The 19,741-nt window shown below is 45.3% G+C and overlaps 1 protein-coding gene across 1 annotated transcript; it reads left to right on the top strand.

Moving 5' to 3' along the window:
• The first annotated feature begins 592 nt into the window (after positions 1-592).
• FZD8 (frizzled class receptor 8) lies at positions 593-3,243 on the top strand. The gene is given in 2 exon segments (XM_068173767.1): positions 593-1,636; positions 1,638-3,243. Coding segments are annotated over 2 exon segments (2,013 nt in total). The 3' UTR covers positions 2,607-3,243.
• The last annotated feature ends 16,498 nt before the right edge of the window (positions 3,244-19,741 follow it).

The raw sequence follows: 19,741 nt of genomic DNA, 5'->3' as shown, positions 1-19,741 counted from the left end.
GCGATCGCGGCCGGGGCGCCGGGCAGCCGGAGAGGGACCCAGCGCAGGGCGTGAACCGGCCGGCTGGCGGTCACCCGCGGAGCCGTGCGCTCGGGCGGGCGGCAGAAGGAGCTGCTCCGGCCTCCCCGGCTCCGGCCCCGCCGCTGCCCGCCCGCTCGGGGCGGTGGGAGCCCAGCACCGCCTGGTCCCCGGGACGCCTCAGCCTTCTTCACCGCGCCACCCGGGGGCTGCCGGCGAAACTTCTCTGCCGCCGCCACCCCGTGCCCGGCCGGCGCTGGAGCAGCGGCGAGAGGAGCTGCGCCTTCCCCTGCGAAACCGACCCCGCGGGGAGCGATGCGACGGCGGCTGAGGGGCCTCCCGTGAGCGACCCCCATCCTCCGGCGCCGAGTGGGGGCTCCCCCTCACCGGGTGCCCGCGGACGACGGAGTCCGGCGGGGGCTGCGAGACCTCTCACCTGCGACCGGCACGGAGGGGGCCGCCCTCCGCCCCCCCGGGGGTAGCCGGGGCGGGGGGGTGCTGTGGCGCCGCGCTCCCCGCGGCTGCTGAGCGGGACGGGAGAGGAGCCGGGGCCGCCGCCCGCGCGCCGCCGAGCATGGAGTGGAGTTACCTGTTGGAAATCACCTCGCTGCTCGCCGCCCTGTCCCTGCTGCAGCGCGCCGGCTGCGCCGCCGCCTCGGCCGCCGCCGCCGCGTCCTCCTCCTCCTCGGCAAAGGAGCTGTCGTGCCAGGAGATCACCGTGCCACTCTGCAAGGGCATCGGCTACAACTACACCTACATGCCCAACCAGTTCAACCACGACACGCAGGACGAGGCCGGGCTGGAGGTGCACCAGTTCTGGCCGCTGGTGGAGATCCAGTGCTCCAGCGACCTGCGCTTCTTCCTCTGCAGCATGTACACCCCCATCTGCCTGGAGGACTACAAGAAGCCGCTGCCGCCCTGCCGCAGCGTCTGCGAGCGGGCCAAGGCCGGCTGCGCCCCGCTCATGCGCCAGTACGGTTTCGCCTGGCCCGACAGGATGCGCTGCGACCGCCTCCCCGAGCAGGGCAGCCCGGACACGCTCTGTATGGACTACAACCGCACGGACCTCACCACGGCCGCGCCGCCGCCCGCCAAGCCCCCGTTCCGCGGCTCCAAGCCCGGCACCCCCGCCAAGGCGCCCCCGGCCGCCGCCGCCCCGCCGGCCGAGGCTCCGCGCAAGCCGCGGCCGCCGCCGCCCTGCGAACCGGGCTGCCAGTGCCGGGCGCCCATGGTGTCGGTGTCCAGCGAGCGGCACCCGCTCTACAACCGCGTCAAGACGGGGCAGATCGCCAACTGCGCCCTGCCCTGCCACAACCCCTACTTCAGCCCCGACGAGCGCGCCTTCACCGCCTTCTGGATCGGGCTCTGGTCCGTGCTCTGCTTCCTCTCCACCTTCGCCACCGTCTCCACCTTCCTCATCGACATGGAGCGCTTCAAGTATCCCGAGCGCCCCATCATCTTCCTGGCCGCCTGCTACCTCTTCGTGTCCCTGGGCTACCTGGTGCGGCTGGTGGCGGGGCACGAGAAGGTGGCGTGCAGCGGCGGGGCGGGCGCGGGCGGCGCGGGGGCCGGGGCGGCGGGGGCCGGCGGCGGCGCGGCTGCGGGCGCGGCGGCGGCGGGGGGGGCGCGGCGCGGCGGGCGGCGCGGCCGAGCTGCAGCCGGAGCTGGCGGTGGCCGAGCACGTGCGGTACGAGAGCACCGGCCCGGCGCTGTGCACCGTGGTCTTCCTGCTCGTCTACTTCTTCGGCATGGCCAGCTCCATCTGGTGGGTCATCCTCTCCCTCACCTGGTTCCTGGCGGCAGGCATGAAATGGGGCAACGAGGCCATCGCCGGCTACGCACAGTATTTCCACCTGGCCGCCTGGCTGCTCCCCAGCGTCAAGTCCATCGCTGTGCTGGCACTCAGTTCTGTGGACGGGGACCCCGTGGCTGGCATCTGCTACGTGGGCAACCAGAGCCTGGAGAACTTACGGGGCTTTGTGCTGGCACCTCTGCTCATCTACTTGGCCATCGGCTCCATGTTCCTGCTCGCTGGCTTCGTCTCGCTCTTCCGTATCCGCAGCGTCATCAAGCAGCAGGGTGGCCCCACCAAGACCCACAAGCTGGAGAAGCTGATGATACGCCTGGGACTCTTCACTGTGCTCTACACTGTGCCAGCTGCCAGCGTGGTTGCCTGCCTCTTCTACGAGCAGCACAACCGGCCCCGCTGGGAGGCCACGCACAACTGCCCCTGCCTGCGTGACCAGCAGCCTGACCAGGCCCGCCGCCCTGACTATGCCGTCTTCATGCTCAAGTACTTCATGTGCCTGGTGGTGGGCATCACTTCTGGTGTCTGGGTCTGGTCTGGCAAGACCCTCGAATCCTGGAGGGCCCTCTGCACTCGCTGCTGCTGGGCCAGCAAAGGTGCTGCCGTGGCTGGGAGCACAGGGGCAGGAGCAGGTGGACAGGCAGTAATCACCACGGCAGGAGGACTTGGGGCCGGAGGTGGTGGCTCACTCTACAGCGATGTCAGCACCGGTCTGACGTGGAGGTCAGGCACCGCCAGCTCTGTGTCCTATCCCAAGCAGATGCCCCTGTCTCAAGTGTGAGGAGGGGGAAAGAGGCCAAAGGTTAGGGATTGAGGGACACTGGCCTGCCTAAAATGCCTCCTCACTGTTTGGTGCCATTAATGAACCCCTAATGGTCCTTATTAGCCACAGCTTGTATAGAACAATGCAGCTGGCAGAGGCCCCAGGCTCCAACCCCCTCCTCCTTCCCCTCCATTCATATGCAGGGAGCATGTACTTCAAGGAGCCAGCTTATTATTTTGCTGGCAGAGGAGGGTAGAGGCTCACCCGTGTCTTGCAGAGGGCAAGGCACAGCAGCTTCTGAATCACTCTGGACTAACAGCAGCTCTTTACTCATGGGAGGGAGGGTCTTCCTCCCCCCGTCCTGAGGTGGAAGTCTGCTGGGGACTGCAGGTTTTTGGGTTGTGGATGACCAGGCAAATGCCTTACAATATTGACTGAATCAAAAAATGTCTTAATTATACACCCCAGCTAAATACGGGTTTCCTACATTAAAGGATGTATTTATATAATTATTTGTTACCTTGTACAGATGTGTAAAATATGTATATATCCAAAGCTATACAGTCTGTAAATTTTTTTGTAAAAATTTAGAGGCTACCCCTGTAAGAGCAAATATGAGTATTCTATTTTGTCAATAAAATGACTTTTGATAAATTACTTTTTCAAGCTTTTCTGCTCCTCCTGCCCTTGTTATTCCAGCTGCTGTATCTTTAGGTAGTTCCATAAACTGAACTACATTCATGCTCCAGTCATTGCCTGTTAAAGAAGTGAGATATGTAGACACAAGAAAACAAATCATTCAACAAGTTGTTCTGAAAAAGTGTTTGCCAAAACTGGGAGGTGCTTTACCATACTACTTTCCTTTTTTGAAAGATGATGGTGTCTTTGAGCCTTTACAAAAGAGGCTCCCATGGCATGTTAAGTATCCTTTTAAAACGGGTGTTATTTTAGGAATGTGCACGCCCGCCTCTCATATCTGTTGTCTACACTTCTGTAAGCACCTGCCTTTCCTGGGATGCATACTGAAGTGTAAAAGGTTAATGTTTTAAATTCATAGCTCATATACTATGGTGGGACAGTGAGTTGAGATTTGTTAGATCAATCTCTTCTTAACAGATTAAACTAACATCTTAACTTTTGTATATCAAATATGGTCCTTTTTCAAGAGAAAAGGTATTGTTCTTCTGTCAGGAGTAAGCTAATTTATTTGAGCAGAAGGCTGTTGAATTAACAGAAGAATGCTTTGGCAATTGTTGAACTTTTTACCTGTCTGCCCAGTGGCTCAGAACATCATTCCTTTAAGAGGAGCTAAATGAATAGGGTTAATCTGTAGGGAACTTGGTTTCTTTTGAGTTTGGGAAAACTTTGATCTTTTCTCTTCACCAAACGTGATGTATAGTCTGAAGTTTCTTTCCCTGCTGCCTGGTTCCTCTTGTTGCAGACCAATTGGCCACCATGGAGCCTTAAAGTTCTTCAATTAAAGGGACATGGGACTTTTTTTTTTTTTTTTTTTTTTTTTTTTTTTTTTTTTTTTAAGAGGAAGACTTGTAACAGTTAGTGAACACCAGAGGGAAAAGGGAGAACAGCCTTTTAAACAGCTTTTCCCTGCATTGTTAGCCAGACTGCAGGCAGCAAGGCATGGCTTGGAGCATTATAGAAAAGAGCTATGAATGCCCTACAGGTGGTCTGCTCACATAATCTCCCCAATTTAAAACATTTTCCTTTACAGGACAATTGCATTACAAAACTCCCTTCTCTTTTAGTCCTAATTGAACCAAAGAACAACTACAAGATTTTCTTTAAAAACTGAGTGTCCAAAAAAAAATTAAAATATATTAACTAACATTCTAATCTGTTTTCTAAAATGAGAGCACTCAGAATACCAGTAGTAAAAACTGCATTAGAAGTTACTCCAGATATTTTTGCATCTTCTGCTTATACTCTGTCAAATTAGCAATCATTTAAAAGCAATTGGTTAGGTTGTGTGCTAGCAGTGAAAAGATAGCCCCAGGTCCCTTATTAACCTGCCAATCATGATAAGAGATGGGCAGCTACCCTACTAATGACACAGATATCAGTCATGATTTGTGGGAAAAACCTTGTTTCATTGAGCACTGACTTGATTGTTGGTGTCCCTTTCAAAGATCTCCTGACTTAATAGACCCCACTTCTACAAAGTTGCCAGGAACATGAAAAGGAGTAATTCAAAATGCTCTTAACTCTTTGATGGGAAAAATAATTTTAACTTCTTAAACGCAAAGGAAATTCCTCTGGGATTTACACATGGTACCTATTTATGCCCCAACTGACCAGCATCAGAATATGGGCATAGCTGTAAGTTGAAAAGGCCATACTATTTTTCTATATTCCTGGAAACATTTTTTCATGGTTGTTATTAAACCAATAATAGCTGTCAGGTCCCAGCTGTCAGGTCTTCCTGATGGGGAAGACCCACATAGCACAATCAGTTCTGCAGGTAAAAAATCTGAGTTCCTTCCCCTCCACCAGGTTCTAGCAAGGAAGACAGAGGAGAGGTAGTCACAACTATTTTCTGAGAATTTATTTAGATAGGTCTCTCTCAGGCTGCTGGTGTAGGTTGCTAGCACTGAGATAAAAGCACTTCCAGTAAAAGAAAGAAGTAGCCCTTTGGCTTAACATCCTCCAGAATGAGCCAAGAGGTGCTACAGGTGAACTAAAAAAAAGGGGTCTCAGAGCTAGCCAGGTAAACAAGATGCCTGCTTTGGAAGTGACTGAGTAATAATGCAAAGGTTAAACAAATGAAAATGAGGCAAAATTAAAATCACTAGAAACACAAACCTGAGGAAATGGAGCTAAAGAAGCTAACTTAGAAGTGCAGATTTTTGTGAATCAGCATAAAATTTGTAGATAGGGAAAAACAATCAGAAACACCAACAGCAAGGCATTTAGGTACATGAAAAATAAAAATCCACAGCTACAATGAACTTCACATTATTAGGATGCCCTCATCAAACTTTAAGGTTAAATTTGCTATGAAGATCCAAAAAGTATTGGTGAGGTGATAGAAATGACATGTTAATTTTTAAGATCTGATGATAAACTGCCTTCTCCATAAATTTGCCAGAGAGCTACTGAAAGCAGTCCAAGGAGCCCCACGGCCCAAGCCCTGGCCTGCAGAGCAGGAGTGCCATCAGCATCCCTGCTGGCATAGGCTCATCCGTGGGCAGGGACAGCACCCACACACGCTGGCTCCAGAGAGCTAAGGGAAAGTTCTACTGTCACTGATGTGGCCCACAGCACAACTTGTATGGCAGCATTTGGGGGGCTGGATAAAGGCAGCTGAGAGCCTCCCACAGAAAGGCCAAACTTCTCTCTTCAGGCAAGTGACCAAATTAGCAGAAAAACAAGGTTTGGGATTTTTTTTCTTCTCTAATAAGCAAGGTACCATTGGAGAGCTCTCTTCTTTTTTTTTTTTTTTTTTCTCCCTTTTTTTTTTTTCCCAGGACCTCTCCTTAGTTTACATGCTCCTGCTTCAGAAAGGAAATCTTACAGATCTTTCTTCTCCTGCTGCAAGAACTGAAAAACCCTACAGCCTCCCAGAGAGCTGGCCTAGCTTTTGGTGGGCTTCTTAAAAGGAGGCACAGCAGTGCAGGTGTGCTGCGGAGCCTCAGCAGGGACATGGTACATCCCCTGGGCCCTGCTGCTCAGTCCCTGGGAGCTAGCTGGAGGTGTGCTCCAAAGGTTTCCCTGTGCAGGAGAAGTCCCTGAAGCTTTGGTAATCGGTCATTTGGTTGGGAAGGGGCTTTGAGAAAAGAAGGAATTAGGAAATTCTCGTATATTGTAATAATACAAATGTGACCAGGCTTTCTGGGAAGGCTTAGACTGACACATAAGGAGTGTTTCTCCTTTCTTACACGATATTAAAGTACTGGGGTGCTCAAAGCTGTCCCAGGTGGGGTAGAAAAACTGGAGGCAGGGGTGCCTCTGTGCACACACTACCCACAATGTTCTCACCCCAGCTTCAGAGCCTGGGCTTTTTCCAGGTTCCCTCAGGAGGACACATCTCTAGACACCAGAAAGTGGCTTGTAGAAGAAAGCAACAGCAGTTTTTTACAAGAGGAAACCAGTACTGGGAGATAAGGCAAAATGCCCAAATTTAAAAAGGAATCACTAGCTAAGAAAGAAAGACCTTGGGAGAATCCCAGCTCTACTTTGAAATAAAAAATTCAAAACATGACCACTTCTTGATCCCAGTGCTGGTGCTCAACTCAACACACTTATGTCACAAGTACTGCATGCAGTGCAAAAGCCAAACCTAGCCTGTACAGTTAGTTAACCCTCTTAAGCAAAAAAAACCACAACATTTTACATGGGATAGACAGGCCACCTAATATGAGGGAAGAGAGAATTAGTGATAATGTACATTGAAAAATGACAAAAGATGCTCCTGGAGTGAAAACTCACCTCGCTGGAGGAAAGCTCAGTGTGGACCAGTCAAACCAGCTTGTGGAATCACAGCCAGTCTCCAAAGTGCCTGTTGCAACCTGCCTGTAGCATGCCCTGCTCCTGCACCCCGTTCCAGAGCCACACAGCCTGTGTTTCTCCAGGCACACACTTCCACTCCCACACACCTTGGTCAATGCAGCTTCTGGCCCAGCTGGGAAGGGAGTGAAGAGCAATCTCTCTCCATTACCCATGCTGGCCATGTTCCCTCTTTTTTTGTCCTGCGTACCAAAACTGGATGGTATGGAAAGAATAGCACATCTTTCCCTAGAATTAGAGAGGCTGGGCAACAAAGGTCACCCTGAAAACAATAGGATGAGACTAAGAAGAATAAAGAGATCTGAAAATGTCAGTCCAAAGAAAAAACATTAAACAAGGCAGGCTCCCAGCATGTGGTCATGATGAGTGCTAGGCAGTCTTGAAGAGAACTCAATTAGAAATCTTCAGACAGCTCTATTTATTTAGGTTTTATAACTGCCCATCATTACTGTAATCAGGTATATGAGTTTCACTAGTTCAGCAGAAAAGATCACACATAATAAATGCTATGGTGGTATGGAAATATCTAGTGTCTGGTATTAAAATGTGGAGCAACAATCTGAGGTGACTAAGGATAGTCAAATCAGCTCAGAAACTAGTTCCTAAGGTCAAATGCTGAACCAAGTTTTTGAAGGCTGAGATAACACTTCTTCACTCCTACTAGGCTCTTATCTGTGAACTTAAATCACTTTACATTCACTTGTGACTTAATAGTCAAATTTCTTCTTGTGAGGCAGAAATTGCAGTAATAATATGCAGGCTAATGAAACCTAAATGCGAGTCTAGGAGAAAAACCTGGATCTCTGAGTCTGCTCTGTGTGCTCAGTACAGCTCCATTTGATGAGCGCCTTCTGTCACCTGTGTCCCCGCAGACCCCCAGAGGCCACAGCCCCATGCCCGGGGTGCCCGGGTTTGCCAGGCACGCTCCGCATCTGCCGCTGCCCGAACCCAACGAGCCGTGGATGCCGCAGGGCCAAGCGAAATCGGCTTCTACAAGACTGGAGGAAAATTGCTCATTCCTCCCAGTCCCGACGGCAGGCGGGTACGGAGAAGAAGGTTGACGGCGCTTCTGGAGTGGCACCGGGCTAGGGATCCGGCAGGCGGAGGGGCGTGCGGGCACAGCGGCGGGAGCGGGGTGCGGGAGCCCGGTGGCCCCGGCGCTCGCCATCCCGCAGTGCCCTCCGCTGGGGAGACCGGGAACTCCAGCGCCAGCCCCTTCCACCGCTCCTGCTCCCGCGGGCTTCCCGCTTTGCCCCTGTTTGCGGAGCTTCTCCTCCCCGCGGAGCGCGGCGGGGCCGCGCCGGGGAGACGGCAGCCGCCGCTCGCTGCGCTGACCCTGCACACCGCTGCTGACACCCTCTGGGCAGGGCTCACCGCCGCGGCGACAGGCAGAGCAGAATGTGGAACTGAGATGCTCTTTCCTAGAATCCAGCTTTCCAAGAAAAGAGACATTTAGTCAGAGAGATGCGGCCACATTCCTGTAGATGCCTAATATATTATAAAGGAGAAAGCTGGGCTATTTCTCTTGAACACTATCTGACTTCTTTAATATGTTGCATTAAAAAAGGGCTCTTATCCCATCAGTTTTTCCTTACATGTGAGTTGTTAGATGCTTTCAGGTATGCTTTAAATGCATTAGTTAGAAGTTCTTACCTCCAAACTTCTGTCATTGATAATTATATGTGACATTCTTCACAAAGAAGTGTTAGTCTCCAATTTTTTTTTTCTACTTGACTTTTTCAAAAAATTAGCTTACAATCAGAATGTCCCATTTTCACATCTTCTGAAATTAGAAAGAATAGTTTTCATGCTATAAAGAGACTTGATTCAAAATGTGTTTGAGGCATGATACCTTCATAATTTCTCAGTGGTTGAAATCTAAATGCTCTCTTTCAATGTAAATCAGAAAATGTAGCCATCTGGCTTAGGAAACAAATTACTCACTTTGGCTTTCTGACCAGATGTAGGGAGGGAACAGAATGAAATTTTTTAGGAAAGGAAGGGGAAGTGTTTCCCGTGCAGATTGTGCAGCTTTGGGCACTGTGTGTTCTGTACATCGCTGCCATCCGGAGCTGCAGCCACTCTGCAGGGCTTTCTCTCTCCAAAACTGTGGGGTGGAAAGCACATTTATCATTGCGGGGTTTAAACTGAAGTTACTTTTTTGCAAAACTCTATATATTAGAGGGAAGGAATATTTTGCTATAATAAGTTGTGAAAGCTTAGTTTTCCAGGACATAGAGCAGGGCATTAGGAACAGCCAGATCAGGAAACCACGGAGACCCACACGGAGCTTCATTGCTGCCATCCTCGAGCTCATTAGTGTACAAGAATTGTGTGTGTTGTTTTTAGCAGCTAAAGAGTTATTTATGGCTTCTATGTTCTCAAGCCAAAGTGAGTGAGGGGTGCAACCAGGGCAAATGCATCAGAGCAATGCAAATCACTGACAAGGCATCATGAATACAAGCTGAGCAGAATTTAAATACAATCCATGAATGAGAGGAAAGATTTGCATGAAGGAAAGAATCATTAGAATCTGATTTAACAAGCAGTACATAAAATGGGCCTTTGCAGCTTAAAATGAAGCAAAGCACATTCACGTTATACATTCTTAATGAAAAAAAAAGCAAAATCACAAAAAAACCTAATTTATTAGTAGAGCTTGGAATAGAAATGGTTTTCACAGAATACCTTTAGATCCTGATTCAGAAACTTGTGCTTGATTGCTTTCTTCAATAGAAGTGGATCATAAGCATGTAGGGTGGTAAGGGCTATTTAAGTGCATGCCAAAGTGCCATTGATTTCAGTGAGATTTTATAAGATAAAGTAAGCATGTGCATAAATGTTTTCCTGAACAAGAGCGCTTTTCTGAATTAGGGTTTAACCCATGAATTTACACAGTGCTTTAAAATAGAACTCCTTCTGGGAAAATAGAGTAGACAAGAATATTTTTTTAATATATTTCTGCTAGTCTTAGAAGAAGTTAATGGAAAATTATTCAGGATAGAATTTTCTGTAGGGTCCAAAACCAACAGTGAACAATCTGTGGAAGCTGAAAGTAAATAATATTCATACAGCAACTTTTATAGACTGTCTGTTGGTTTAATCTCAACTAAATTATGGAAGCTTTTGAATATAAGGTGTTACATAGATAATTTCAGTCTCTTGGAAGGAAAGTGATAAGTTGTTTTACATTAAGTGATATTATATTTGGTCTTCGAGAAGAGTATTGCTTTTAAGAAACACCTGCCATTTTTTGTTTCCAGACAGTGGCCACTAACACTGGGCAGAACAAACTTTTTTTATAATATCTCCTAAAATAAAATGTGTCTACCTCTAAATGTCTTGTCTTTTGAAGTAACGGCTGAAGTGGCAGATTCTGATACAACTGTGTTTTCATGATACTAAGAGATCATCTGTCTCTGTCAACACTGGATAATCTTTTTATTTCTATAGAAGCATTGCTCCAGCTGTGTATTTACATTTCCTACCATATTCCTCTGGAAATACAACTTTTTTTATGCACTTCTCTCAACTAAGTCTTTAGCAACAGCACACATGAGAATTCAAAGAGCTCAGTGTATGACCATGTGGCCATATTGACTGTACTTGTGGAAGTCAGACTCTGGTGTCAATTTTTCTTTTTGAATTTTAGAAGATTTTGGAGTGTTGCAGTGGTGGCTTGCAAGATGTCTTTTTGAAATCTGAATGGTATGACCAGTGTGATTTTTGTCTTTTTTGCTCTCTTTCTAAATAATTCTACTGTGAAAATGTTTGGCATCATATGCTATTCCAGGTCAGCAGCAATACTCTTCTCCCAACTTAGCTTTCTGTGTCTCTTTTGTTGGATAAAAAACAGTATCATGTTTATTGAAAGGTAACATCCTCTATAGTAGTGCTTCTCTAGCTGTTATCACTGCCTAAATATTTCTCAACCTTTTCATATGGATTTTTCCCCTCCTCCCTCCACCCTTCTCCCTCCAAGTGCCATGTTTAAGTGAAGGCTGAGGTTCAGCTCAAGGCTAGGATGTGTAAATAAAGGTAAATATTTCAGTATAGGGTTTTTTTAAGGTAAGGCATTGTATGAACTCTTATTGTAATCAATGGAGTGTTAGAAATGTTGTCAGTGGGTCATGGAAGCAGAATCTGGACTCTAAGTTACTTGTGGGTCTCAATTCAGTTGCTCAGACATGGGCTCCAGGTGATCCTGGAGATTCCTATCCAGTCTCTACCTGCCTTTCCAAACGAGCATGGGTCTCCTGTAATTTTCTGTCATGTCTGAAAGAAAGAGGTGAATATCTCAGTTACCCTCTGGCTACTCCAATAACATGGGATACTTTTGTGGACAACTTACTGCAGTGGAGATCTGGATTTGACCAGATCTCCTCAAAGAGTAGTGGAACTATTGACATGTGATAAAGCACAGCTGTCCTAACCTTGAGCTGAACCCTCCCAAGAGAGGCTGATAATAATTTCTATCATCTCTGTTGCAAGATTTCAGTATTTTCTTGCTGATGGGTTCTTCAATTGCTGTTTGCTCAAGTTTTACATTATTTGCTGGGCTCTCTCATGCCTTTGTACTAGCTTGCATAATGTATAGTTTTGATTATTCTGTAGAGAGACTTCTTCTTAGCCACTGCTCTGACTTCTTTGACCCCTTAAAAGCACTCTCTGCCTTGTCTGCTAAGGATTTGGACGGGGGAGTGTTATTCTTGACAAGGCCTTAGATTGGTATAATAATAATTTATTCAGTATAATCATAATTTATTGAAAAGGTGTTATTTTAGTATCACCTCTTTTGGTCCCCTCACATGCTTTCTTCTACCTCTTTGTGGTATATTAACTTCTCTATTCTTTAAATTTTGTCTTGCTGTTGCTTCATTTCCTGACAAAATTTTTGAGAGGCTATTTTTTACTTCTGTTTTCCTCCTTTTTGAAATTTTCTTCATTTATCCAAATTTTAGGACCACTTAAAGTACATAACCATGTATCCTTAAATCATGCAAGTTCCATCAGCTCCTCTAGAGAGCAGCAAATATGTTCAAATAAAATAGTAGCATGATTCAACCTAATGTTTCCTGAAACAGAATCTTTTGTAACTCAGCTTGCTAAGTACCGCTAAAGAGCAAAAAACTATGAGGAATGAAGGTCTTATACCTGAGCCTGGCATTTTCAGACATTGTCTGAGAACTGTCCTAGCCCTGGTATTTAGTGTGGAAGCCTCCTACCCTCTCCAAAAGCCAACACCAGCTCACCAATATCTTATGGCAGAGGGGAGAAGGAAGGCAACAGGGGTTCAGCCTGGGCCAGGGACCAGACTTGGATGTGCACCAGATCTGTGGGCTGTAAATCTTCCATCTTTACACAGCACTGGCAGCCAAGAGGAAGCACTCACTCTCAGAAGAACACCCACAAGTTCTCCATCCTCCTGTCCATCAGTGGGCGTTTGACAGATGGGACTCTGGCTCCTGGTGTGCACTGACTGGGGCTTAAGGGAACTCGGTGCCTGACAGTGAGCCACAATTGTTTTATATTTTAGGAAAAATTGCCAAGGTAATGTAAAGTCTTCCTAGCTACAGACCTCTTCAGACTAATGCCACCAGGAGTTTGGACCGAAATGCTACATAAATCTTCAAGAGAAGGACAAAGTCCCTCTGTTCTTTGAGACCAGTCTCCAAGCACAACTGACAGCTGCCTGCCCGAGAGCTCGCACAGCTGGCACAGTCCTGACAATGCAAACTCATTCTAATAGGGAAACCAATATAACAGAGTTTCCAAAAGCATGCTCATGTTCCCAGACCTCTCTGGTCAGGTTTTCTGCCAGTAAAGCTTCTTGGCCTGTATTGACTGTCTAAAGCAGCTTTTGCAAAGGTTTTTCTCTCATTTAAAAGCCTGGTCAATTAAGCCAACCCCATAGCTGCAAAAGGCCCATGGCTGCAAGCAGAGCAGCTTTTCCTCAGTTTCCTGTGACCTGCATTACATGTCATCACCACAAACACCTGTGCTGGTGGCATTCCCTTCAAATTGCCAGGTACCCAGGTACAAATGGGAACTACCTTCCCCAGAGTCACCACCTGACCTCTGTTAGACACAAAAAATGCTGGGAGACAGTTCTGGACAGACAGAAAATATCACCAGTGTAAGAGTGACTGCCAAGGCCATGACAAAGCAAGAGAATCCTTTCTGGAAAATGGATTTACCATGAGTTGTTGTCTTCCATTGCCTCAAGGATGCTCAGCTTGTCCCAGCATGCTAGCATAACATGGAGGGGGAGATGGATCCAGTCAGGCAAAGAGGGGAAAAAGGCGAGGAATGCTTTGTATGCAGCTGAAGATGATGCACGTCATCTTCATTTACTCATCTATCACATTTTCCCCTTTCCTATGTCATCCTTCATACCAGGATCCTGCCTCTTCAGTAGCTGTGTGGACTATTCTGCTGGTGGGCTGGATCAGTCAGATGCAGCAACGCAGACAATCTACCAACCAAGTCCCACCTCATGTTTTAGAAACATGTTGCCAAAGATCCTGGAAACTATGGAAGTGGTACTCCTGGGTGATGGTGGAGGCTGTATCTTGCTGCTTTTCGAGGTGTGTGCTGGCAGCTGGTGCACTGGACAAGCACAGCCTTCTGCACCACAAGAGCCCACCTGGCATCAAGGCAGAGAGAATATAAAGGCACTGGCACAATGGGAAGTAGCTGGCACTTACCAGCACTTCCTCTTTACAAATTAATTCCTGCAAACACTAACATGGAAATTCCAGGGAACACTCCACCAAGAGAGCTCAATGCTCCCTGAGATGGTGGGTGAGTTCTTGACAGGTGCTGACTGAGGCACCCACACCCTCACAATATGCTTTGTATAGTCCATTTTTTGAGGAAGATCCTGATGATCCTCCAGTCCAAATAAATTTATCTGTAGTTAACTTGGCAGCCACAGACTTGTGCTCACAATTGTAATAAACAGTTGCCCTGTCTGGCCTTGGCTTTGCCACAGTTTCTCAATGCAACCCTATAGCACAGGATTAACATCAAGTGACCTACTAAATTCTCATCAGAAGAAGTCCTCAGAGTTCAGTCTGTATTGGCAGGGCCTGCAGGCTGCCTGAGGGATGCAGAGGGCAGCTCTGTGGGGACTGGAGAGACATGAAAGTTGTATTTTGGTGCCCCAGCTGGACTATTCTCATGATGCCTGCACATACTCCAAAATCAGGTCAGAATTTGTATAGAATTTGTGTGTCAGAAGCAGTGTGGGACTGTATTTCAGCTGACCTGGTGTCCAGGCTCTAGTGGGTTGAATCCCAGGTTCTACACAGCAAGAATATTATTGATGGATATCAATGAGCATATCAACAGAAATAAACAACCTAAATGTTTTGCTTAAGCATTTGCTTTTAATTTGTAGGAAAACTTCTCAGAAGATAAAGTGTGCTGAGCCAAGTTGTTTCTGGAAATGAGCCTATTAGGAATATTTCAGGAACTTCATGTATAAATAAAGCAACTGTTTGGATGTTTTAACCAACCTCTGACTCTTTCCCCCCTGCCCCCCCCCCCCATACTATTTTAAGGATTTTTGCTGAAGTACAGGGGGCTAAGTAAATAGGGAACACAAGACTATTATTCTAGGGGGTTGTCAATATTTCTGTGCAAAAGTCATGGAATATATTTCTCAGATATGGGTAATTTGAAGAAAATATTTCCTATTTATCTGCACATTCCAAAGTCTATTGCTATAAGCTCTGAAAATTAGGATTGATTTATTCTAAATTGAAGTAGCTCTGTGTTTCATGTAACTCCAGCCCATGAGGTGGATTGTCACCACATCTGTCTGTCTATCAATATTACAAAAAAATATCTATGTTTGGACCATTCCTTAACATCAGGTCACCTTGTGAATTTCAGGGGTTGGTAGTCTGTGGGATCAGTTCTGAGTGACTGATGGGAGACCAAAGTGGGACTGCAATGCAAATCCTGTGCTTTTCTCCAGTCATTCCAAGATTAGGTCCCATCAAGTCATCAGGTTGTATGTGCAAGCCTCTGGTGAACCTGGACAAACAGGTATCTGTCAATGCATCACAACTGGTAAACTGTGTTACAGATATTCCTTATTTATGCTTCAGAGACATGTTTTACAAAGAGGCTTGCTGGAGAAGAAAAAAAGCTTGGATTTGTTAGCCAATGCACATGAGTTGTTCATCTGCCTTCCTTTGAATAGCTCCACTAGACCTCCAAAGATAGCACAGAGCTTTAAAGTTTGTGCCAGAAAGAAAGAGCTCATTGCATTGTATATTGTCTGTCAGAAGTAAGAATCACTCACACTGACTCATAGAGAAATGAGCAGAAGGAGTGGGTGTTTAAGTGGGTGTTTAATTTGTCAGGACAAGTGGGGCTCTGAAAGCATCTTATCCTGATTTCTCTTTAAAAAAAAATGCCTATCTTCAGTGCAAGGAAAAGGCAAGTCATCACAGGGGAAAATGCAAAATTTTATTTTGCTAGGTCAAAATCTCCTGTTTATTTCCATTGTTGTTATTTCTTTTCTAAAAGTAACATTTTCAGTGCCAGAAAATGCTGTGGTGCCTAAAGTCTCACTGGCAAAATAGATGCTACTCACATAGGAAAGCCAGAAATGAAGGAAATTACTTCTGATTGCTGAGCCCAAATCCCCCATCGTTCTTGAGAGCACCATGTATAAACCTCAGTTTCTAACAACAAGCTCAAAATGTCCCATCATCCTCACTCAGTAAATTGTTCATCAGTGAAACCTTTTCAAAGCTAATCCAGTACTCAACATGAAGTGTTACCTGCAGACTCTGAATTGGAGACAGCTCTCTACCTCCTGGCATTTCCACAGCAGTGTGAACAGCACAGGATTATAAAACTGTTCTTGGACTTAGCACTGGGTGCGCACTCCCTTGAATAAACCACAGCTGTGGAGATGGCCTGGGACCTCCTGCCTGCCAAACCAAATGGAAGGAAACAGTAAATTTGGAGAAATCAGAAGCTAGTGAAGCAGACTGTGACTGTAATCTATCTACGTGGATGCTGGACAATTTTAACATAGAGATGCAGTTGATACATTCTGATCAGATCTCTGCCTTAGTGAACTCATCTTTCTGAACTGGCATTGCTGGGTATCACAGACCAAGAGTTCATGCTATGAGTGAGCAGAAACCATCTAATCTGCAGAACATTTTAGTAACTCAACTACCATGTAAGACATTATGTTGTAAAATTACTTCTCTGTCAGTGGAGAACATCAGGCTATTAAAAGCAGATCAAAAGACAGAAGTTAAAGAACAGCCTTTTGAACTACTCCACTGGCCTATTTTTTGAGATGTATTTCTTTATTGTCCTAAAATACTACAAACAGGAACAGTTTATCTGTTCTCCACTGTAATCATGACATTACAATAATATCATACTAAATTAATATGCTCTTTAAGGGTTTATTTTAGAAAGCTAATAATTGAAATAATGATGTATCATGTAAGGGCAGATAACTTGAAAGAATACATTGAGCAAACCTCTACATTGCTAACTTCATATTTAACACTTATTCTGGGCTGAACCGAGATATTCATGGAGAACAACTGCTGCTGACAGGAAATTATACATTCCCTAGACACCTGTCTACAGTGTCTTTCACAAGAGAAGACAGAGTCACAGCTTTCAGTTATGCTGCTGAGAGTAAATCAAAGTGACCCAACCTAAAAAGTGCAAGAAGAGGATAAAGGGATTATAACTGACCGAAACTTGGCTTCTAAACTAGTTCGGCCTTTACTTTGGTATTTAAAAATATATTACAAAACAAAAAAAATTGAAAAATATTTGTTTAGAGAAAAAATTAAATATATTTTAGTTAGAGGTAACAAAATTGATTTTTTTTTTCTTTCAATCATGTTCATACTGCAGAAACTTCCAGTGATACTTGATTTTGCTGCATAAAAACATGAAAATTCTGTGTCTCCACAGATGCCTACTAGATACTTACTTAGCAAGAGAATTGCTATTGAAGTTTGAAGTGCAATTCAAGATACTAAGAAAAAAAAAACATTTTTAATACATTTTATAATTTTCCAATAAAAAATTTATTTCTTACATGAAAACTATTTTATCCTAGATTTTCTGATCAGTTCCAACTCTTATTTCCAGGGAGCTCAATTCTTTCTGTATAACCTCACGGTCAGCAGCACATGAGGCTAGATGAGAAAAATATATCTATATCTTCTGTATTGTCCCATAAAGCCATCTCAGGGTGCAAGTGACACCTGCACTTTGAGCACAAGACAAAGCTCCCTGAGGGCAGTGTGAGAAGTATTGTGCTTTCAACCCATCTTTGAAATGCTTTTCTGAAGTATATAGGTTAAGAAATTATTTAAAGACACATCATTAAACATAATAAGAACCTTTTGTAACATTTTTCTGAGTATGCAATAATGTCTGGAAGGACTTACAAAACCAATACATGAGTTTAAAAGACTAAATTTTTGTTTTAAAAGCAGAAAGCCTTGCTGCTTCTTTGCATCACTTCTATCAGTTCTTTTCTCACCCTAAGACATCTAGACATGTCTACAGCACCTCCACATTCAGTGATATTGAGTACAAGGGGAAATTACAGCTGATCTTCTTTGTTTTTTCAAGCAGATCTTTTTTTTTGCTATTTTCTTCTCCCCACTGTGGATGTCCCTCCCAACCATCACTTTTAATTTCATTGAGCAATGGAAGTTCACAACAGTTCAAGCTTCCTTTACACCTCTTCCCTTGCTGACAAATCAGCTGACCTTGTTGCATCTTTGTAATTAATAAATGTGACTTGGAGAAATAGTAGTAAAAGACTCTGAGTCATTGCCCTAGGAGCAGGTTGTTGATGTCAGAGGTTTCTATTCATTCCCCAGGGAAAATTCCATAACAAATTTTTCTCTTTTAACATGCAGTTTTTATAAACACATTAAGTGCTTATTACACTGACTCTGAATTATGTTTCAATGGACCCACAAGTCCCAAAATCAGCCAGGTTTGCAGAGATGCAGCACAACCCAAAGGCTACAGTCTCTGCAGACAAATGAAGACATCCACTAATTTCACTTTCCATTTCAAACACAAAGAGGATCTTTCCAATTTCAAATGAGACTCTTCAGTCATTAAAAAATTTCTAATCAGAGAGAAAAAAACCCAAACTGTGTCCAGCCACAATGCATTTATTATTTTTCCTACCCTATTTATATCTCACGCTCTGGGATGCATGCAATAGACTGAATCCACATTTGCTCCTTGCATTCCTTCTCACATCTGAGAAGATGAATGCATCATAAAAGGTTTCATTGTTGCAATGTTTTGTCAGGGCATGTGTAATCAGCACAGACCCCATTAAAGAGGCTTTGGAGGACGAGAAGTTTAAATATTTAATGTTTTTCTGCCTATGATAAGTTTAATAATTAATGCTGCTTCTACCCTGGAAATGACAAATCACACATCAAGCGTCACAATAAAAGAAACAAACAGAGCTAATGGAAAGCAAAACCTTACTTAGAAGGTAGTAGTTAAAAATGCCCTTAGCCTACCTCAGGATCCCAAAGTACTTTGCTCCTAACCCCAAGAGCAGTTCTGTCTCCCTATTAAGCCACCTAATTTTGGGGGAATGCAGAAGAGAAGGGATAATTACTAGTCTTTACCTTATACATGTGATCAATAATACACAGGTGAGATGAGCCTGTCTTGAAGACTTCTGCATCCATAGGAGACAAAAGGTAGACTGTGAAAGCTGCTGTCCCTTCATACCCTGCACAGGGGAGCCAGCCCTTGAGTGATTACTGAAACCTGTTACGTGGCAGCCCAAAAGCAAGACTAGACCTGTGCCTGGTCTAAACAGCATCGTAGCTACTCCAGCACCAAGCAGGACCTACAAATACCAGTTCTTGACACCCTCGGAATAATTTGTTTTATAAGACACTACCACCACCAGCACATTTCTCTGGGTACATGCTCCTCCACATCCACTCCCACTGATGATCTGCAGGTATGTGCAACCTTCAAACCCCACTGACTTGCAGCTAAAAGAAAATTCATCTCACTCACTGCTGTGCTGTAGTGCTGGACCACGCTTATGCAAATGCAACAGAATTAACACAAGGAAAGCACAAAGTGTAATTGTAATAAAATCTTCTGTGATTCACTCAATTTAGACATGTTTTCAAATTATTAGCATTATAAGTCTGTCAGACAAAGAGGGCGAGCACTTTGATATAGACATTGACACTATATCCTTCTTTCAGGGTAGAAACCATTTTCCCTAAACCCAGGTCTGAGATAATCATAATGTGGGAGAAATAGGTATATCTAGAAAGTGACTCATCTTACCTTTAGAGACCCCTAAAACAGTCAGGTGACTCATTCCCACCTCCTGCAATTGAGAGCCCACTGTGACTATTTAAGGCTGAGAAGTAACACCCTGTAGATGTGTCAGTGGAGCCAGAGCATGGGCATTGCTGCTCAGTCCTTGTCAAGCTGCTGGAGCACTCCCTGACACCCTTGCAGCTCACACCTCCTTGTTGTCGCCTGAGAAGTTCTCAAGCACAGGACCATGCCCAACAGCTAATGTGGATGCACTCTGTTTTGGAGGTTATTGTCATTCATAG

The sequence above is a fragment of the Anomalospiza imberbis genome, chromosome 1 (assembly GCF_031753505.1).
Source record: "Anomalospiza imberbis isolate Cuckoo-Finch-1a 21T00152 chromosome 1, ASM3175350v1, whole genome shotgun sequence".
Taxonomy (NCBI): Eukaryota; Metazoa; Chordata; class Aves; order Passeriformes; family Viduidae; genus Anomalospiza; species Anomalospiza imberbis.
This window is presented reverse-complemented; position numbering and strand designations above follow the sequence as displayed.